At 33.1% G+C, this 19,512-nt stretch overlaps 3 protein-coding genes across 6 annotated transcripts; 1 reads left to right on the top strand and 2 right to left on the bottom strand.

Moving 5' to 3' along the window:
• Positions 1-26: 26 nt before the first annotated feature.
• LOC125051538 (WD repeat domain phosphoinositide-interacting protein 4-like) lies at positions 27-7,648 on the bottom strand. Of its 2 annotated transcripts, none has more exons than XM_047651923.1 (8): positions 7,440-7,648; positions 6,745-6,819; positions 5,824-6,001; positions 4,222-4,396; positions 3,244-3,455; positions 2,448-2,605; positions 2,086-2,171; positions 27-1,536 (listed from the first exon to the last, which is right to left on the bottom strand). In XM_047651923.1, exons 1-8 carry the CDS (start codon positions 7,492-7,494, stop codon positions 1,507-1,509), a joined length of 969 nt encoding a protein of 322 aa, XP_047507879.1. In that variant the 5' UTR covers positions 7,495-7,648; the 3' UTR covers positions 27-1,506. The 2 variants fall into 2 exon arrangements, with proteins under 2 accessions (XP_047507879.1, XP_047507880.1); XM_047651924.1 differs by lacking the exon at positions 7,440-7,648 and adding an exon at positions 7,166-7,390.
• Positions 7,649-7,677: 29 nt separating this feature from the next.
• On the top strand, positions 7,678-10,290 carry LOC125051541. 3 transcript variants are annotated; one of them, XM_047651929.1, is made up of 5 exons: positions 7,678-7,774; positions 8,247-8,314; positions 8,526-8,694; positions 9,251-9,344; positions 9,896-10,290. In XM_047651929.1, exons 2-5 carry the CDS (start codon positions 8,250-8,252, stop codon positions 10,231-10,233), a joined length of 666 nt encoding a protein of 221 aa, XP_047507885.1. In that variant the 5' UTR covers positions 7,678-7,774; positions 8,247-8,249; the 3' UTR covers positions 10,234-10,290. The 3 variants fall into 3 exon arrangements, with proteins under 3 accessions (XP_047507885.1, XP_047507884.1, XP_047507883.1); XM_047651928.1 differs by lacking the exon at positions 7,678-7,774 and adding an exon at positions 7,960-8,162; XM_047651927.1 differs by lacking the exon at positions 7,678-7,774 and adding an exon at positions 7,966-8,149.
• A 2,112-nt stretch (positions 10,291-12,402) lies between these two features.
• LOC125051856 (probable cytochrome P450 6a14) lies at positions 12,403-16,152 on the bottom strand. Its single transcript, XM_047652448.1, has 5 exons — positions 15,438-16,152; positions 15,143-15,345; positions 14,410-14,649; positions 13,529-13,780; positions 12,403-12,641 (listed from the first exon to the last, which is right to left on the bottom strand). The coding sequence occupies exons 1-5, from the start codon at positions 16,100-16,102 to the stop codon at positions 12,466-12,468; spliced, it is 1,536 nt and encodes a 511-aa protein (XP_047508404.1). The 5' UTR covers positions 16,103-16,152; the 3' UTR covers positions 12,403-12,465.
• Positions 16,153-19,512: the final 3,360 nt, after the last annotated feature.

The following is a 19,512-nucleotide window of genomic DNA, read 5'->3' as shown; positions in this document are numbered from 1 at the left end:
TTAGTAGGCAAAAATAAAAGTTGTTGTTATAAAAGAAATCTTTTATTGTGAAAATTGCAAATACCCTATTGAGAACACTCCTCAACACCTAGCATTTCTATAAAAAACTGTGGAGACTGTCATTGTCACAATTTTTATAAAAAAATAAACCTAATATAATATTTACACAAATGTGCTCTTTGTAGCCAAATTTTAACCCTTAAATGATATTCCGATATATATGACTACTTGTCAGCAATGTATTGTGTTCTATCTTAAAATACATAACTTTAACAAGCCATCACATAATATCTATATTAACTTATAACATGCACTTATATACACACATACAACTTTTATGGGGGTTGTATATGATTTTAAAGATATACATCAGTTCAATCCTACTATAAATTTAACATAAACTTAATATAAGTAATCACTTCCTGTGACATCACATTTTACCCAGACAGACATTATTTTAGAATTCGTTGCTTTACACAAGAATTTATGACTAAAAACAAAATAGGTAAATATTTTTCATTGAGCTCTCAATTATCCCGTAATAAGTTTAAAAATAAATGGTTTCAGTATTATAATAGCAAGTGATTAAAGTCATTATTAAAATACTAAATTATATATAGAAAAGCTAAATGACGTATCACAAACATTTAAACTATTATGTACATTGCGCGATACATTAAATATAAATTTAAAAAAATGTAAATGATATACAAGTTGCCTTAATGTAAGCGAAATATTTAAATAATATATAGGTGATCCACAACATTAGGTACAAACAAATGCAATAGTGTATAATATCACGGATTTGAATAAAGCACACTAAACACCATAGGACATAGTGCCTCAATTATCTTAAAATGACTCACAGGCATGCATGGTGTAATGGTTGCAGTTCCTTACAATTTACGTGTAAACCAAACAATTAAACAGAATACCTGGTCAAGTTTCTTGCCCGCTTTATACTCTTGATTTGGTAACTGGTAGTAAATGTTAATTACTTTCCAATTATTTCTTAACATGGATGTTGAATGTAAACCTTTAATGAATAATTGAAGATGATTCTTGTAGTCTTATATTTATTTCCCACTTAACAGGTCACTCAATATTTCACTGCGTATTTGCAAGCAAGTTAGTAAGATTATCTCAAAAGATATCTTGAGTCATTTGTGTATATAATAATAATAAAAAATAATTCCAGTTATAATTTACAATACAGTGGATATAATTAAATTGGTCTTATTAAAACTTCAACAAAATAATATTAATTCACAAGCACAAGTCAAAGATTAAAAATTTGAACAGATTAAAATACGGAAAATTATATATTATGAATGCTCCAATTCTTATATAATAAATTTTTGCAATATCCCATTAAAATATGCATGATCACTATAATTTTGTACTGTGTTTAAAATATGTATCACTTTTAAAAATTAAATTGTTTTTAGCTTTTCAGATTTGTACAACGCTTATTGATAATTAGGTCCATGAATATTAAATAAAATATCAATGCAGAAATTCGTCGTCATCACCTACCTGCAAACAAGAGTTTCACATTTTAAAAATAATTTATACTAGATGGAATTTTACAACAGCTATACTATAATTTAAAAAAAATACCCGTGGCGGTACAACCTTACTTAGGCTTTGACCGTATTTGATCCTCAGATTTCTGTTTTGTGATAATTTCTTATTTAAGACACTGTCGGACACTATTGATTTTTAGGTCTAAGGAAGTTTTCTTTGACCATTAAGAGTACACTTGGAATAACTTTAAAATACTGTTGAACATTATAAAAATCATTCAAATTTGTTGTATATTTATACAAAAACTTTGTGTCATAAAATTTTTTAAGCCAGAGCTTACTTTGTCTAAGCACTACCACTTAATGAGAAGCTTTAGGAATCCTATGGATGAGGTTTAAAGATACCATTTATTCAGTAAATTTTAATTAAAATTTAATTCTTAAATTTTTAAAAAGTTTAACTCCGGTTTTATGATTTCGTTCAATTAAAATTTTAAATATTTTTTGTCAACTTTTTGATTGACCCCTTGATGCTATACAAGTAATGTTATTATCTTACCTGTAGGAAATATTCAAAATCATTTCTATGGCAACTTCCTTCTGCAGAGAATGTGAATTTGTGAAACGTACCATCCTCACTTATAACTGTAAAAAAAATATCTAATTCAGTATACGGATTTGGGAGAATTACTACCAGCGGTCTAAAAAACGTGGACTATAGATTGTACCTTGTTTATTACCATTAAAATCGTATCCATGGCAACAAGCACTGCACTTAGTACGTTTAATTCATACATATTTAGTGGAAATTTTAAAAAATTATAACAATAGATAGTGCAAAGATTTAAGTATTTAGGATTAGGATTACTTGTTTATTATGGGTAATGGGTATATTGTTTTTTAGTATTTCCGCATACATACCAACAGCGCTGGAATCGTCCGTAAAAGCGCACAGAGCCCGCGTAGAGGACGCGGCCGGTGCGCACACGTGCGCGTAATTCCCGCGCGCAGCCCACACGTGCAGCGTGCCCTTATCCGACACGCAGCACACGAGCGACCCCGACCAGTTGAAGTTTATACTAGAATTATTATTAAACTTTATTGAAAGATAACTTATAGTAGGGCCAATTTAATAGATCACATTTGACACTTCCAAAATTGTTATCTTGTAACGGCGTTCATATATATTATATATCTAAATAGAAGATAGAACAATTGCTAAACATTTTACAATTTTGATTACATTTTTATTGTATACAAGGTAATTACGATTTTTAATTGTTATTTCATACACATAAATTGTTAAATCGAAATTTAACATAAGTTAATATAAATAAAACTTTTATATGTTAGGTATACACCTATTTTAGTGGGTGCGTTGCCTGCCTTTGAGGGCTCCTCCCTATCTCTTTAATCTCTAGTAGTCGGTAGTCGATTCCATAGTTCGCAAAAGAAAATGTGTTGTGAAGCAGACCGTAGAAGACTTGTAGCCATCAAGGTGATGCGGATGAAATTTTGAATTAATATGCCTGTTTTGCGTATCTATATTAATAAAAGGCCGGCAACGCACTCGCGAGCCCTCCGGCATTGATAGTGTCCATGGGCGGCGGTATCACTTAACATCAGGTGAGCCTCCTGCCCGTTTGCCCCCTGTTCTATATAAAAAAAATAACTTTTTCATTAATAAATGTCACGTGAAAGGCCATGCAATAATTACCAGTACACATCAGCGTAATCCGACCCTCGCCTTAGCTCGTGTATCATCTGCTTAGTACCGGTATCCCACAGGCGTATGATTGTACCTCGCTCAGAGGCAGTCGCCAGTTTCGCACCATTTGCGGACAGACTAAGGCAAACCAGGTCAGTTTGATGGCAACCCACCACCGCCGGCGAACTGGACTGAGCGCCTTTCACCGCTCGAGAAATGTCCTGGTAATACAAATTTTGTCGTTCAAAACTGTCGACTAAAATTTCTGAAGAAAATGGTAAGGGAGCGTTCAAGTATTACGAAACGAATTTTGGGAGGGGGTCCTTTTGTAAAACGTTACGATGCAGGGCGGGGATTGAATTACGCCTTATTGTTAATATTATTTTCAACTTTCTAGTACTTTACACCACATAATGGTAACTTTTAGGTATAAAGAGTCACTAGGTGGTCACGAAACGTTAATAAAACGTTACTTGGTTACAGAAAACGTTACGGCGCGTTACACGGGGCGGGGGTGTCAATAATCTCCAAAAATTGAGTGACGTAATATACTTGAACGATCCCTAAGATTCAGTAACGAAACTTCAGTCTAAGTGATATGCCATAGCCCACGGACACTCACATTGCCAGAAGGCTCGCAAGTGCGTTGCCGGCCTTTAAAGAATTGGTACGATCTTTTCTTGAAGGACCCTAAGTCGAATTGGTTAGGAAATACTTCAGTGGGCAGCTGGTTCTACTTAGTGGTGGTGCGCTAAAACTGCTTTAAAAAACGCTCAGTTGTGGAACGACGGACATCGAGGTGATACGGATGGTATTTTGTATTCTGCCTTGACGTCCGATAATGAAACTCAGCTGTTGTTATTAGTCCGAACAACTCAAACCCATGGTGCTTCGAAAAGATTCCCCTTATTCAGTAGACAATTTTAATACGAATAAAATTTGGATAAGGTTCGCCTTAAATGTATTTAAATGAATGTACGAACTCACCAACAATTGCAACGAACCCTTCCGATGCGCAGGCGCAGCCAGTAATTGTACCGCGTTGGGATCCGTCGCAAGAGAACACAGCGGACGGGAGGACGCCGGCGTACGTAGCAAGGCGACACGCTGTAACGATGGCAGTGATAGAACTTGGATCGAAGATGTTAATACTACCGCCACTCTGGAATATTATCATTGCCTTTTTATTAAAATATATATTGAAGCCAATGTTATACGATTAGTAGTAGTGCTGTGTAGACGATATCAGCTAGTTTCTATGCACTGTATTGTTAACTTGAAACTTCAAAGTTCATGAGGTTACTGGATTTTGAAATATCAGTCAACTTAGTGACTAAATCTTATCTATTTCGAGATATTAAAATAATACGACGGACGAGCAAGCGATCTTTTTCAGCCAATCATAGTTAGGGATATAAATACATATTATGAGAAAAAATTAAATCTCGAAGAAAAATTCGTAAAACACGATGTAATAAATATTTAAAACAGTAGGAAGTTAAACAACCTTGATTTGTCCTTAACTTTGCACAAATTCGTAGACGGAATATTAATCAAGTGTTTCGGCGATTATAATGATTTAGAGTTAGACGATTGTTCTTTTCTATAACATATAACCACTTTACACAGTATTTTATATAACTTTTTTTCCTCTTAGGGTGCCTGGAAGACAATTATTACAATATATACCTATATATATTGTTTGTTGATTTCGTAATTTATATTTATTCAAAATGAACACATTACAATCTTGATTTATTTATTTAGAAATTGTACCATGTACATCAACTACTAGACTACGTATTCCGATAGATCAACGTATAAAAAATAATATAATAAAACTTCAATTGTTTAAATTATTAATATATTATACACAGAAATAGGATGTATTTATATCTGGGTTAGTTGGTGAAGGTTGTTCATTATCTTATCGTATTTACTTTGATAAAGGAGTTTTAATGAAAGTCTTAGCTGCGTTAAGAATATACAGTTTGTGTTACATTTTTATGACACTTAAATCATTTATTTTATTGCCTATAAGCTTACGCTACAACATATATATATTATATAGATTCAATGAGTATTCCGGGTTCATCAATGAGCAGAAATGTGTCTGCCCTAAGCTCTATTGAGTTGTTCTGTGACTTCCTGTTACCTTATTATTTTTATAATACTAAACAGTTCCTGTGTTGGGAAAGTATATATTTAATAGTACTCTTTAATAGTGTTTCTTAAAAGTAATGACAGACAAATAAAATACTGGGTAGGTTAGGATTTTCTTATTGAGTTTTAAGGTTGCTGTTTATACGAAACTAAAAAGAGGTACTCGCTTTGAATCAATTTCTTCAAATGTAAAAAGTGATAGATGACTGGAATAGGTACATAACTCTAACATGCCTATGTTGTGAGGGTAGTCTAAACTCACATATTAATAAGCACTGAGCTTATGTAGTTTTGATGCTTACTTTTACATTATATCATAATAATCATCCATGCATCCTCTACACAGGTGCTTTCCATTGGGGTATCTGAGCCGCTTTATCATGTATAAATATGATTTTGAATACAACATGATTTTCATGAACTTACTTATCTTTCCTGGCCCGTAATGCTCGTATAGGTGACTTGAAGAGGACTTCGGCTTTAAAGGCACGCTGCTGGTCATCAAGAAGCATGAGGCTGCAGGGCCTTCGGGCTCGCACCAAAAGTAGCCAATTGGTACGAAACACCATTTCACATAGTGATACTTCCCCCAACTCCTCTTTGCCTGGAATTTATATATTTTATTGACAGGTATTTTGCTGAAATTTTATTAGCCGACTTTAACAAATATAAACTGTGAAGAAGTAATAGTAAATAGATAATCAAGGCGTAAGTTTGCTATATATCTACCTCATATCCATCAGGACATAATACAAGAATCATCTTGTATTATGTTAAAACACAAGAACAGACTGTCACCCCTTTAATAGAGACTGTAAGTATCGTAATTGGACACTTTCTTATGTTAAAAATCATTACACATATATTTTAAAAAATGTATTAAACTGAATTAGTAGTTTTTGTAAAAATTAACATTGTTTTGATAACATAGTGTTGAATTTAAAATATTTCAAAAACCATTCAAAATGAGGTAGAAACTATTCTGCTAAAGGATGTAAACAAAAGTTATTTTAGTTTATGCAGTTATAATTTTGGATAGATATGTGAAAATTGATTCTGCATTTAAAGAGAGTAATTATTATTGACTTCAGTTAGTTATTAATAGGTCTTTAATGAGTTTAGAGAACTACAAGTTTCCTAAAGTATAATTATTATTGTATATAATCACTTAAGTAAAGAATGCAGTTTTTTAATGAATACATTAGAATTAGTCCAAAAACATTAGAACTTTGGCACTTGTCTATTATATTGATAAAAAAATTGCAAATATTAAATTGTAGTCGGTAATCAATAAATTAAACTGTTTTTTCTCTTATATACTTAGTTTGAATGTCAAAAAACACTTACTGTAATGTGCCTTCTCAACAAGTGGGTCCACATTGTAGACACGCAAGCCCGATGTAAGACAACAAGTGAAGCAGCCTGAAAATATTATAGTATTCATTATACAAAACCACAATTAATCTTTGTATTATAATATACATAATTATAACAATAGAACAATGGTTACATATATTCTTATAATATAAGCATGAAATATTATTTTACTTTTTCATGTAATTTATATTGCAACAATATATTATTTATATTATAATGTATATCAATAAGTATAATTATAATAACCTTATTTTTTACACAATTCGATAATTATGTGATACCATTAGTTTTACCATATATTTTTTACATTTGTACACTTTACTTTCTGTAACGTACAAAAAAATGCTTGAAAAATTAAATTCATATTTCATACATAAAAGTAAATATTTACCAAGCTTCAGGATTTCATAAAGGCTACGCAGTGGTACGTAAAACGTGCTAAACTACGTAGGCGCGCAAACTAAAAATATAAACAACACGTGGAACCAGTGCGACAATGGCCTTACGTAGATTTACGTAGAAATTTTAATGTAAAAGCGTTACGATTACCCCTCGTATTGCCGACCTACATATATGCACACGTCGGTCATCCACATCATGAATAATATCACGCTTTATGTTTGAGAACAAAGAACTAAGGGTGACTAACTAGGAAGTCAACACACCTTGATTCTGGTTAAAAGCCAGGCTTGTGATTCCGCTGCTTCTTCGGCGCGCCATTATCACTCCACAAGAAATTTATCATAAACATTGAGTCGATTTTTTATCAATTATCTTTGTGGACATTTTCACATCAGAATTTTTATACGCACATTAATTTATTTACATGTTTCTTGTGTGCAATACACAGCTGATTTGATTTGATTTAGGCGACTTGACAGTGGCGGCTGTGAAACAACGTATGAAATATTGGTGTTGGCACTTGTGACGATTGACATTTAAATATGCTGTGCAAGGTGTTGCCACCTTCTTACTCCAATTAAGGAAAACAATATTATACGTACGTAGAAAAATGTGGCGAGCAAAAAGTTATAATAATTATTAATATGAATAATTAAATATAATTATATTTTAATTATTCAAATATGTAAATTTTTATACATATTATGCCAGTTCATTAAATTAATTCAATTTACAATCTAAATAATTCAAATTTTGAATTTTTCTCCACGAGTGACCCCCTACTGGCTGAATTCACAATTTTGATTTATATAAAAAAAATACCAAAATGTTTTTATCTTCCCTCTTTGAAGAAATTCTTTTACAGATCAAGTTTTTGGCTTCCAAAGCTGTGCTAAATTATGTAGGGTGTCAAATAGCAAAAGTAGTGATAATAAATTTAAAAAATATCAACGTGATAAACTAAAATCACAAGGTAGCATAACAAAGTAAAAATTACTTATTAATAAGTATGTTTGTCCTTGAGAAGGACTTTCATTTAAGCTTATTAAACATGCATCATTCTTTTCCAGAATATGGATTTCAACACAACAGTTAATGCTGATTATCAATGGCCATTTCCGAAGCCTATAGTTGGAAAGTAAGTAGTAGTAGCTTATAGTTGTAAAGCATATGAATAAAGAATATGTAATAATTTCAGAAGTAGTTCATAATAGTGCAAATTTCATTATGTAGTCTTAAGGAGCGGATTTTTTTTACCGATAGGTGCGCTTCTAGAAGCCCACCAATTCTTCTTTTCTATAGCTTGATTGGCTTCCCTTCTTCACTTTTTTTCTTGATATCTCTTTCAGACCCTGTGAGCCGCCTAAACCAGAAGCAGCACCTACAACCAGACCAGCACCTGTGGCTCCATACTGCCACTGCGATGCACATTCATACTCGCCACGCGTTGAACAATATAAACAACTACTCGAAAAGGAACAGAAACTATGTCAAGATTACGAACAGTTGAGGAAACAGGTAAGAAATGTTTCACTAAAATTATGTATAAGAACAATATAATCCTAACCTAAGCTGTACATAGAACAGTGTTGGCCTAGTGGCTTGAGCATGCGACTTTTAATCGTAAAGTATTGATTTCAAATCACGGCTCTGCACCTATTCTATGTGCACGTTTAACACTCGAAGAAAGAAGGAGATCATGGTAAGGAAACTGGCATGCTTTAGGCACAAAAATCGACGATATATTGTGTCAAGCTACTAAGAATAAATAATTAGGAAAAAGATAAGAATTTCTGGACCAAGGTTGTAGCGTCACTATTTCTTTTCTATGCTATACATAAAAAGGTACAAGAAAATACACTTTTATTTTCTCCATTAATTATTTCCTTTTCCTATATTAATTAATAACGTTTACCTAGTGTGAAGGCTACCACTTCTGTCATGTAAAATTGCATAGGAATATTAGAATACGCTTAGTCACGTGATGTTTTTCATATAAATTGGAAGGCATACGCCAAACTAACTTTGTCCTGTTAACTTGGTTTTAAATAAAATAACTTTATTCGTTTTATAGATGGTAGATGTCACAAATGACATATTGGATCACCCCTGTGACGATCTTGATACTAAAATGACCACCATGTATCAGGCTACCTATAAGAAAAGATGTAAGTTCATTTACTACTTACAATTTAATTGCACGAGACTTAAATTTAAGCGTAATATTCGTTCATGTATATTTAAATTTTTTACTTCGCATTAAACCTGTTACACAAAATTATCTACAATAAAGCAATAATTATATATTATAACTTATTATCTACATTTCTAAATATTTCAATAATTTGTGCATGTTATATAAACTCGCATGGAATGAGAGTACCTACCCTCCCATATTCTGGTTAAGGGTCTGTTTCACAATGTACCTATGGATAAAGTACCAAATAGCTATGCAACACATAAGTTATTTGAAATATAAATTGTGCTATATGCCACTTCATCGGACTCATAACTTATGATGGACTTTATGTGACGAAAAGCGCTATCTGACAGTCGTGAAACGCAACAATAGTGTTTATCCAATATAAAGTAATAAATAGCTAATATGTAGAACTTATCCGTACATTGTAAAACAGACCCTAAGTCTTTTAATTTCACATTCTTTCACATCAGACACTCATAATAGATATTAAAATGATATCATACATTCTAATTCCAGCTTTCCCAGTATCGGACTATGAAAAAATAATAGCCGCATCTCAATCAAGCGCACCCATACCAATCGAGAGCAATCGTCTCGGAGTATTACGTTGTTACAAGGACCCCACTCACTTCACTGACAACCCCCCGACTGTACGACCAACTATAAACCCTCCGGGGCCCGTCCATACTGGGGTTGCTCCCATATCCGTCCAAAGCTGGTTCACGGACTTTCCAGGAAGGTCTGAATACATGGACACGTACAGTGCTTCAGCAAAAGCCTGTTGGAGGTCCATGCAACGGTTTAAGGAACCTCTACCCTCGACAAGACGTAGGGCGGACGATACATGCGTTTAAGTCTCTTTTTGGTTTTGTGATTTTCTGTATTGTGTAAGCAATAAATAAGGGAAGATATGTATGTTTTTATTTGATGCCAGATTTCATAGGCCCGAACCTACAGCTTCTTTTGCCATTTATAGTTCCCTTAAATATTAACAGGGCGAATTTCTTTAACAGTCTTCCGTTGCGGTGTAAAACAAAAAAAAAAGTAAATGAGGGTAGACAGGGTTTAACATACAATAATTTTTTGACTTGTGATAGGTCAAGATAAGTTTTATGAAGTAGGCCATCGTTTTAAGTTCAGACCTTCCGATTTTTGCAATTATATCAACATTATTCACGTGCTTGTAATATTTTTTTGCAGGAAATTTTGAAAAATCCTATTAATGTTTGTGTTTTAACCATTACCGCAATATACATATATTTGAGGTCATTTTTCTTTATATCTATAGACAAGTAGGTGATCATCCCCCTGTGCCTGACACATAATATATTGAAATACGTTAATATATTTTTAAATAAATATAATAGTATCAATCGCTTATACTGGAAATAAATAAGGCGCAACTGCGTTTCTCTTTGAATACAAAAGAAACAACATTTAAAGCCTACCTATATTCTAGGTTTTATAAAGTAAAATAATATAATGAAAAAATTAAAATACCTTACATATATTATGGCAAGTGACATAAATTAAACATCGTCGATCAGACGGCAAAGACAACATTACAAAAGAGTTTATATAAAGTACAATATAGACAAGAGTTTGTATAGGAAAATATATTATGTTTTCCTTACATAAATATTACATAAACCTTTTCCTGTAGCTAACGTAGTGAGATGAATTTTAAGAGCATTTCAAATGTAACAAATGAATATTCTTTATTCCATAAAATATCAAATTAAGTAAGCTTTTTTCATTGATTAATATACTAAAAAGTTGGTTGCTGTAGGTACAAAATTTTAAGGACACGCATAATTTAATTCGAATTCGGAGGATGACAAGATAACCGGTTAACAACCGTTTAACCTAATTCGTTAAATTTAAAACTCTATGAACCTAGTCTTACTCCTCATTGAAGAATATTTGAGTCATGTTTTGACACATGAAAATTAAGATGTTTAGAGTGAAAAGGCTAGGAAAATTCGGAAACCTCAATGCCTTGTTTATTTGTTGCAATACTTTCTAAATACCTCGTAAAATTTTGTTAATACAACCATAAGACGTAACTATTTATTTATTTTGATAATAATATTAAGGGTCTGTTTTACAATGTACGGATAAGTTCTACATAAGTTCCAAATTAGCTATTTATTACTTATTGGTAGGATAAACACTATTGTTGCGTTTCACGACTGTCAGATAGCGCTAATCGTCACATAATAAGTTATGAGTCCGATGAATGTCAAATAGCACAATAATTTATCTTCCAAATAATTTATATGTTGCATAGCTATTTGGTACTTTATCCATACATTGTGAAACAGACCCTAAGACTCGCAATTAATAGAAAAGTAACTGGCTACATACAATTTTTTATGAATTTAACGTGAACTAGCTGAATTTTAAAATGTAGTACAAGATTTTATTAGATATCTATATAAATAAAAATGAATCGCTAAATATGTTGCCAATCGCAAAACTCGAAGACGGCTGGATGGCTCTGAGAAAGGTTTTTATGCAGGGGGAAATTGGCAAAACATAAACCAGAAATTAAAAAAAAAATCGTTTTATTTAGTTGTTAGGTTTTTATTTAAAAGGTAAAGTTAATAGGCTCTATAGCAAAATGTTACATGTTGGGAATATAGCAGTTAAAAAGGTGGGCTTTGTAAAATATATTTAAGGCGAAACAAAGTTCGCGGGTACAGCTAGTCTAATATATAAAATTCTCGTGTGTTCTCGTGGCCCGACCGATTGTTATGGATTTTTTTATGCATATTCAGTAAGTCTGAGAATCGGCTACTATCTATCTTTCAAACCCCTTTCCTAATTATTTTTAGACAATTTTTTTTTGTTTTAACTTTTTATGATACAGCATACAAAAACACATATAACTCCTAATTGTCACCCCTCTACAATCAACCCCTATTTTTTGTTACAGTAAATAGTTATTTTTTATTGAACTAAAAATGTTTCCTAGAAATAATATACATGGCAAAACAACTATTAAAATTATAAACAACTAATAAAATTCACTGCAACTGAAGAAAAATATGCCATTTCCCGCTTATGACGTTTTACACTATAGCTTACGACGTCTGGTCAATTCTTTTCAAGTTTATCCAAATTCCACCTAATGGGGAGTAAGAAAATGCTGACGGGTTTACTTTCAAAGGGTTCTCGGTCTTTTCATTCAAACACAGTTCATATTTCGAAAGAAGTTGGACCAATGCCATCTTAGATTGAATATAGCCTTGTCGTACACCTGGAATAGATTAATGATGATTAATTTAAAAAAAATAGTTTGAAAAATAGCCAAATAAGATATATAAAAATCAATATTCAACCAATGTCATATAATCAAATGTGAAGTACTATAAACCAGGCTAAGAAACCAGGCTAGAGTACATTAAGATGTTGTCATTGGAGAATCGTAGAAAGTTAATTCACTTTAAAATCGATTTTCGTCTAGTTTTTGTAATTTTAATTGTTTTATTCAATATTTGTATAATCTCTTCGTGTATGTCGTGTTTGTCTATAAGTGCTAGTTACATAAAAAAATGTTTTTTTTGGTTCTTTGTAATGTAAAGCTTTTATTTACAAAATAAAATATAAATTATAAAATAGCATTCACGTTCCCACAATGTCAAATTTGTCACTTTACTTACACACGATAGTTTAGCGTTCCAACCCTTATTGGTCTTATCTCTCAGGTATCTTGTCTTGAACCATTAAAGACAGTTGATTTCGAAGAAAGTGTTTTATTTGAACAACCGCCACCGTACCTTTCTCGGTAATTATTATACATAACTAGCTGATCCGGCAAACGTCATTTTGCCATGTATATCATTTATAATAAAAATAGGGGTTGATCGTAGAGGGGTGAAAGTTAGGGGTTGTATGTATTTTTGTATGTTGTATCATAAAAAAAATAGAAATTAAAAATTTTGTCTAAAAAATAAATAAAAAAATTTAGGGGTGGACTACCCCTAACATTTAGGGGGATGAAAAATAGATGTTGGCCGATTCTCATAGATACCGGATAAGCACAAAAAATTTCATCAAAATCGGTCAAGCCGTTTCGGAGGAGTATGGCAACGAAAACTGTGACACGAGAATTTTATATATTAGATAATAGTATATTTAGCTTACCTAAACATTTCTTTGGCCCCTCTCCAAAAGGCATCCACTGGCATGGATGCATTGTAGCCTTCTTCTCCGGGGTGAATCGCTCTGGATCAAATTTCTCTGGATCTTCGAAAATCTCTGGATCCATTTGTATTGCTTGTATCGGTATAAATAGTAACGTACCCTTATCTATAACTATATCAGTATTGGGAACTTTGTAGTCCTCATTACATCGGCGGAAGAGAGCTCGCAAGGGTGGATATTTTCGCAATGTTTCTGTAAGGGATGGATAATAGTGTATATATCTACGATAGACAGGGTTTTATTGCATGAGATAGAGATTTATAAAATCCTGAGTTTAGTGTTTTGAATAAGAAAATGATTTCGCGTTAATTCAATAGACATCATCTTCTTCGGACCCATGATTATAAAAATAAATGTGATAATGTTTTGTAAATGTACAAAAAGCAATAACAAACAAACGAAACGAGAGAAACTCTTAGTGTAGTATGTAGTGTACTCATCTCAAAGCAAAATATTGCTCGTCCAGCTACTAGTAATCTCACAATACAAGTAAATTAGAGAAATCGTATATCGAGGTACCATTGTATATATTGTGCCATCTATGTGCGAAATTAATACCCGTTAGGTTACCCGCAATTCATACAGGTTAGGAAAATATCCTGAGGAAATCAGGATGCCTAAAAATTTACTGTATGTGTATAGAGGCTGCTAATAAAGAACTGGGTCTTGAGACAAAATCAGTCTTCGAAAGTCGCTAATCGAATTTGTATCGGAATGGCATAAGCTCACGGTTTGATTGGCTTTAGTGGGTTACGACTGTCAAAAAGTGATTTTTCCTCAAGCCCCTTAATTATAATGAATCAAATTGAAATGAATCTTACCTTCTAGAACCATATTCATATAAGTCATTTCATTTTGAGCTTCATAAGTACATTGCCCATTATATTTCGCTAATACCCTTAATATTTCCTCTCTAGCTTTGCTCTGCACGTCGGGGTTTTTGGCCAGCTCGTAGGCTGCGTAACGCCCCGTCGTAGCTGATGTCTCGTAGCCCGCAAACAAATAGAGCATGGTGTTCGCTACTACGTCAATGAGTGTGAAAGAGTGAGAATCTGCAGCTTCTAAAAATTAACAATAAACAATAATTATTTTTACGTCGTATTCAGGTTCAGGGTTAGACAATGTGCTGCCTGTCCTTGTAGCAATACAACTGAAGAGACGGTGTGACATGTTCTGACTGTCCAATGTATGGATACGACAGGAATAATACTGAACAAGCCATGGGAATGAAAGTAACACAGACGAATTTATAGGAAATAATGTTAGACATTAGGTTAAGAGGCATCTTTTTGGACTTTGCTGTAAAGGTCATACAAAAAGTTGTTAAAAGAATTAGGTAGAAATGTTTAATCATCCGGGTTACCAATACCATTTACGTAAGTTATTTCATACCTCCGACGACTACATAGTCGGGGAATTATCTAGAAAACATTAAAAAAATAGTTTCATTTTTAAACTTCGATACGCAAAAATAGAGTATTTGTACACAGTGTAAACATTAATGTAGCTTTAACTTGATGAAACATTGTATAGTTTTGAAAATAAATAGCTGACCTGATTGATGAGAGCTATCTGTATCCATTAAATCAATAAGCCTTTGTAGAAAATCCTTGCGACGATAATTGTTCGTTTTACGAAATTCCACTCCGTTTTTGACTAAATTATAAAAGAAATTATTAATAACGGGATCCGTACGCTTCAGGCCGAATTTCTTGAAAAATTCTGGAGCGAAAAACGCAATGCCTCTTATAATTGTCCTGAAATTAATAAAAAAATATATGTTATCTATTTATTAAATTTAATAAAGCAAGTGACACATTTCAGTGTATCAAAATTAACTTTAACTTACCAATATATTGACGTGTATTCAAAAAACTGTCGGCATCGCCCATGAAACTCGGTTTCGCCTCTTTTAAAGCCATCATTTTTAATTCCAAAACCGACATTACCGACTATTTCTACCACGTATTTACCAAAAAATTCAGTAAAATTGATAGGTGTACCATTCTCATACATTAAGTCACCGTACTCCAGACCTTCTTCTGCTGCTTTCTTTACATGAGGGAAAAGTGACTTCAAGTTAGCTGGACTGAATGTTGGGGAGAGCTTTGATCGAAGAGACTTCCACTTTGGGCCGTGGATATGGAAGAGATGACCTCCGAGAGGATCGCTGGTTTCCGAACTTGAAAATACTCCGTGTGATTGGAAATAGTCATAATCCTTGATTAGAATATGTTTGGCTAGTTCTAGATCGTTGATGCACAGTACTGGTATATTGAAGCAGTAAAGGCCAACCATGGGGTTCTTTTTATATTGAAAATAAGCGTCACAGTACGGCTGGAAAATTTGTTTTTTGCGCTTTATCACGTCGCGGACATTACCAAAGGGAAACGACGGTTTTGGTCCCGGCACGCCCTTCCTCTTCCAATACGAAAACTTCCTTTTGAACCACAAGTAGATAAAAATTGTGCTTATGATTGAAATAATTGCCGGTATAAATAATAAATGATACATTTTTCGTGTATCTGACACTGCAAAATACCCCTGAATGGTCGGTCGTTTCAAATCCGGCTTTTAAAGGTTCAAAAATCTTTATATTATTAAAGTTTTTGTTAATCCACTCATAAATAACTGCAATTTAAATATAGTTTTAACTTCATAAATATTATTTGAATAGTTTTTGCTTTCACATGATTAAGTGCTTCTGTAAATCACTCCTGCAACCTTAATTAACTTTGACTTTTATATATTGACGTATAGTACTTTATTTATTCTACGTCACATTTCGTTTCAAAATAAAGAAATTAAGATAACAACAAATTTTTATGTGAATTGTGAACACAAATTAGGGTAACAAATGCTTTGTATTACTAGTATTGAAATAAAGTTTTAAAATCTCTAGTTTTTTCAATTATATGATAACAATTTGATTTTCAGTCAAAAACTTCACCCTATCTGGTTCGATGTAAGTTTTATTATTAAAGACTGACTTCTCATTTGGATGACGTAACGTATCGAATAGATTTTTAGTCGCAAAATGTTGATAAAGACTATGAAAAAATTCGTCAAACGATAAACTATAGAAATTGTAGCCGAATCGTAGCGAACGCCAACACCTTGTAGAAACCGATACAAAATGGCGCACACGCGATCAGCAGTCCGTTATTGTGAAATGTTTACTTATGTTTAAAAAAACAAACTAAGAATTACGAATTATTAAGAAGACTTGTAAGAGTTATTTTCATTCGATGCGAAATTTTTCCTAGATGGTTTATGGCTATTTATTTTTTAAATTTCAACGTTCCTTCATTTTTTTATTGCTGTTTTACTATTATGAAAATTTATACATACGGACTTCAACGCGGAAACATTCGGGGAGGCTTCCTAGAACCTCACAACGTCAACATCTGTTAAAAACTCGATTTTTGAAAATTTTCAATTTTCTTAGCGGGAAGTTAAAAGAAGAATAATAAAAATATGAAGAAAAAATATAATAATAATTAAACATAAAATTTTATTTATTTCCTATTTTAATTCGCCCAGCGAAGCGGGCGAGAAACGGCTAGTAAATAATAATAAAAATTGTTGAATAGAAATTCGGGGGCCAAATTAAGTAGATCTATACTGTTTATCAGCGAATAGCGATTGCGAAGCCGACTTTTATTTTAAATTGTTGTACCGCGCAATTCCAAGCTTACGACGTCAAACTATACAGTCCAGTCAGTCAAGACAATTAATTCATTATAATTCCAAAAGTTTTCAAATTTTGATGTAAGGTCGGGAGTGGTATTAAAACAAACTATAAAATTTTGCAACCTGCTCTGCGGTCCGGAACATTGTTAAAAATAAGTTTTGGTCGTGAAAAAAATTCCAAAAGTTCTGCAAACTTGGGGAAGTTTTCGATATAATATTTCATATCACGTATAAAATTTGCAACCAACCTAAGTGTACGGAACATTTTTTGCGGACAAGGTTGCAAAATGAGATTTATTGTCGTCCCAATGTACCATTCACTTGACCGAAGTTTGAAAACTTTTGGAATTATTATCAAATTTTCGATTTCGAATGTCTATAATGACTGGTCTAATAGTCGAGTTATTTCAATGGTAGGGGAGCCCAAGAGGGGATTTCGGGATTTACTAAAGCGCGGCAGATTAATATACAGGGGGATACCTTGTACCCGGTTAAGTACCTCCACAAAACATGAGGCCCATATATCAGGCCGCCCGTGAAGGATACTGGATCAGATTAGTAAAAAAAATTGACGATCAGAAATTCTCGAGCGCGTCAGATTAAGGTAGGGTGAGTTAATTACATACTAAAAAGTGTATATTCCACTAATCTGACAATTTGAGAGTGACGTAAAAAAAGGGGAGGGCAACAAAGTTGTAAAAAAAAACGTCATCTCGACATTCTCGAGCGTAGCTAATATTTTTTTTATTTTGAAGGAAATAATTCAAGAATAATGAAAAATATATAATCTGCCGATTTCCGCAAGCCGAAATAACAAAAATTCGTCGATAAAGTTAAATGCGTGCAGCTGCGTGATGCCTACATTCCCTTAAACCTATCGGAATCTACTAAACGGCGTTCTAAATATTCCCTCAAAATTACTAGATTTTTAGAAGAATTAGATTTTGAGAAATTTTGAAAAATCTCAAAAAAAATAAGATTTTTTTAAGTGGTTTCTTTATCGATCAACTTCCAAAACTAATCCGCTTTTGAGCTTGAAAAACCACGTCGATCGCCACCAAGCTGGTCAAAAGCGGTTGATTCGTTCGAGAGATATCGTGAACGAAAGAAACCCGAAATAGTGTTTTATCGGCATTACTCCGAAATTTGTGGTTCGATCAATTAAAATTGCAAAATTACTTATGAGGATGATAAAACTGCGACGAATGCCGCCAACCGCGTGAAAATTGCTTGATCCATTCAAAAGTTATTGCGGTTCGAAAATTCCAAAAATTGTGTTCTATGAAACTTCTATCAGACTTTCGAGCTGGGAGAGCTCAAATGCATAGAAATATTATTTCTTTGAACTCAGCGAGCTCAAAATATCAATTTTAAGCGCCCAGGAATGGAATTAGCGGGAAGTTGCAGGGATGGCCTTAAAGGTGAACCGTTTTTCTATTTTTTTTTGTCAGATCAGGCGAATCCCTCTAGATAATCGTCAGATTATGAGACAGTACGTTTAGAACATAAAGATGAACCATATATAACTTAATCTGACGCGCTTGAGTATTTCAAAATGGCGAATTTTTTTTGCACATTATGAAAATGGCCGCGGGTTTGCGTCCCTTCGAAATAGTCAAATTAGTGAATGAGAGCTTTTTTTGGTGCACTTAACACTCCCTTAGAAAATCTGACGCGCTCTATTAATTTTTTTTTTCATTTTCAACCTTTAAATACAACCACCCGCATCATGCAAACGATCAAATTAACATACGTACATTATTAAAAATACGTAGGGCATTGATGCTATCAATATCTGACGCGCTCGAGGATGTCCATGCAACAGTTTTTTTTTACATATTTAAAAATCTATAGCCGCTTCCCCCACCGATGTAAAGGTATATATCATATAACATCATCTAAGCTTTGCATCCCAATAGGTCTCTACGACGAGTCGAGTAAATCCCCATTTAGCATCGTGGGCTCCCCAACTACAGTATGCGTAGCGCTGTTATTGCCAGTTCTTCTCGTCCATCCTACGCTCTTGATTTTGAGAACTGGCAGTAAATGTAAATTTAGAAGCATACACTTTTCTAACGTTCATAAGTGTACATTAAATTACCTATATGAATATAGGTATAATAATATTTAGATTATTTTAAAGTACCACTGTGTAATTTAACATAACTGATTTTATAGTCGTTGTTTCATATCTTGGGAAGCAAGGTGTTATGATTTCAGCTCCTGTGTCT

Source organism: Pieris napi, chromosome 8 (genome assembly GCF_905475465.1).
Source record: "Pieris napi chromosome 8, ilPieNapi1.2, whole genome shotgun sequence".
Lineage (NCBI taxonomy): Eukaryota > Metazoa > Arthropoda > Insecta > Lepidoptera > Pieridae > Pieris > Pieris napi.
Note: the sequence above shows the minus strand (reverse complement) of the source record. Positions and strands in the feature narration are given on the sequence as shown.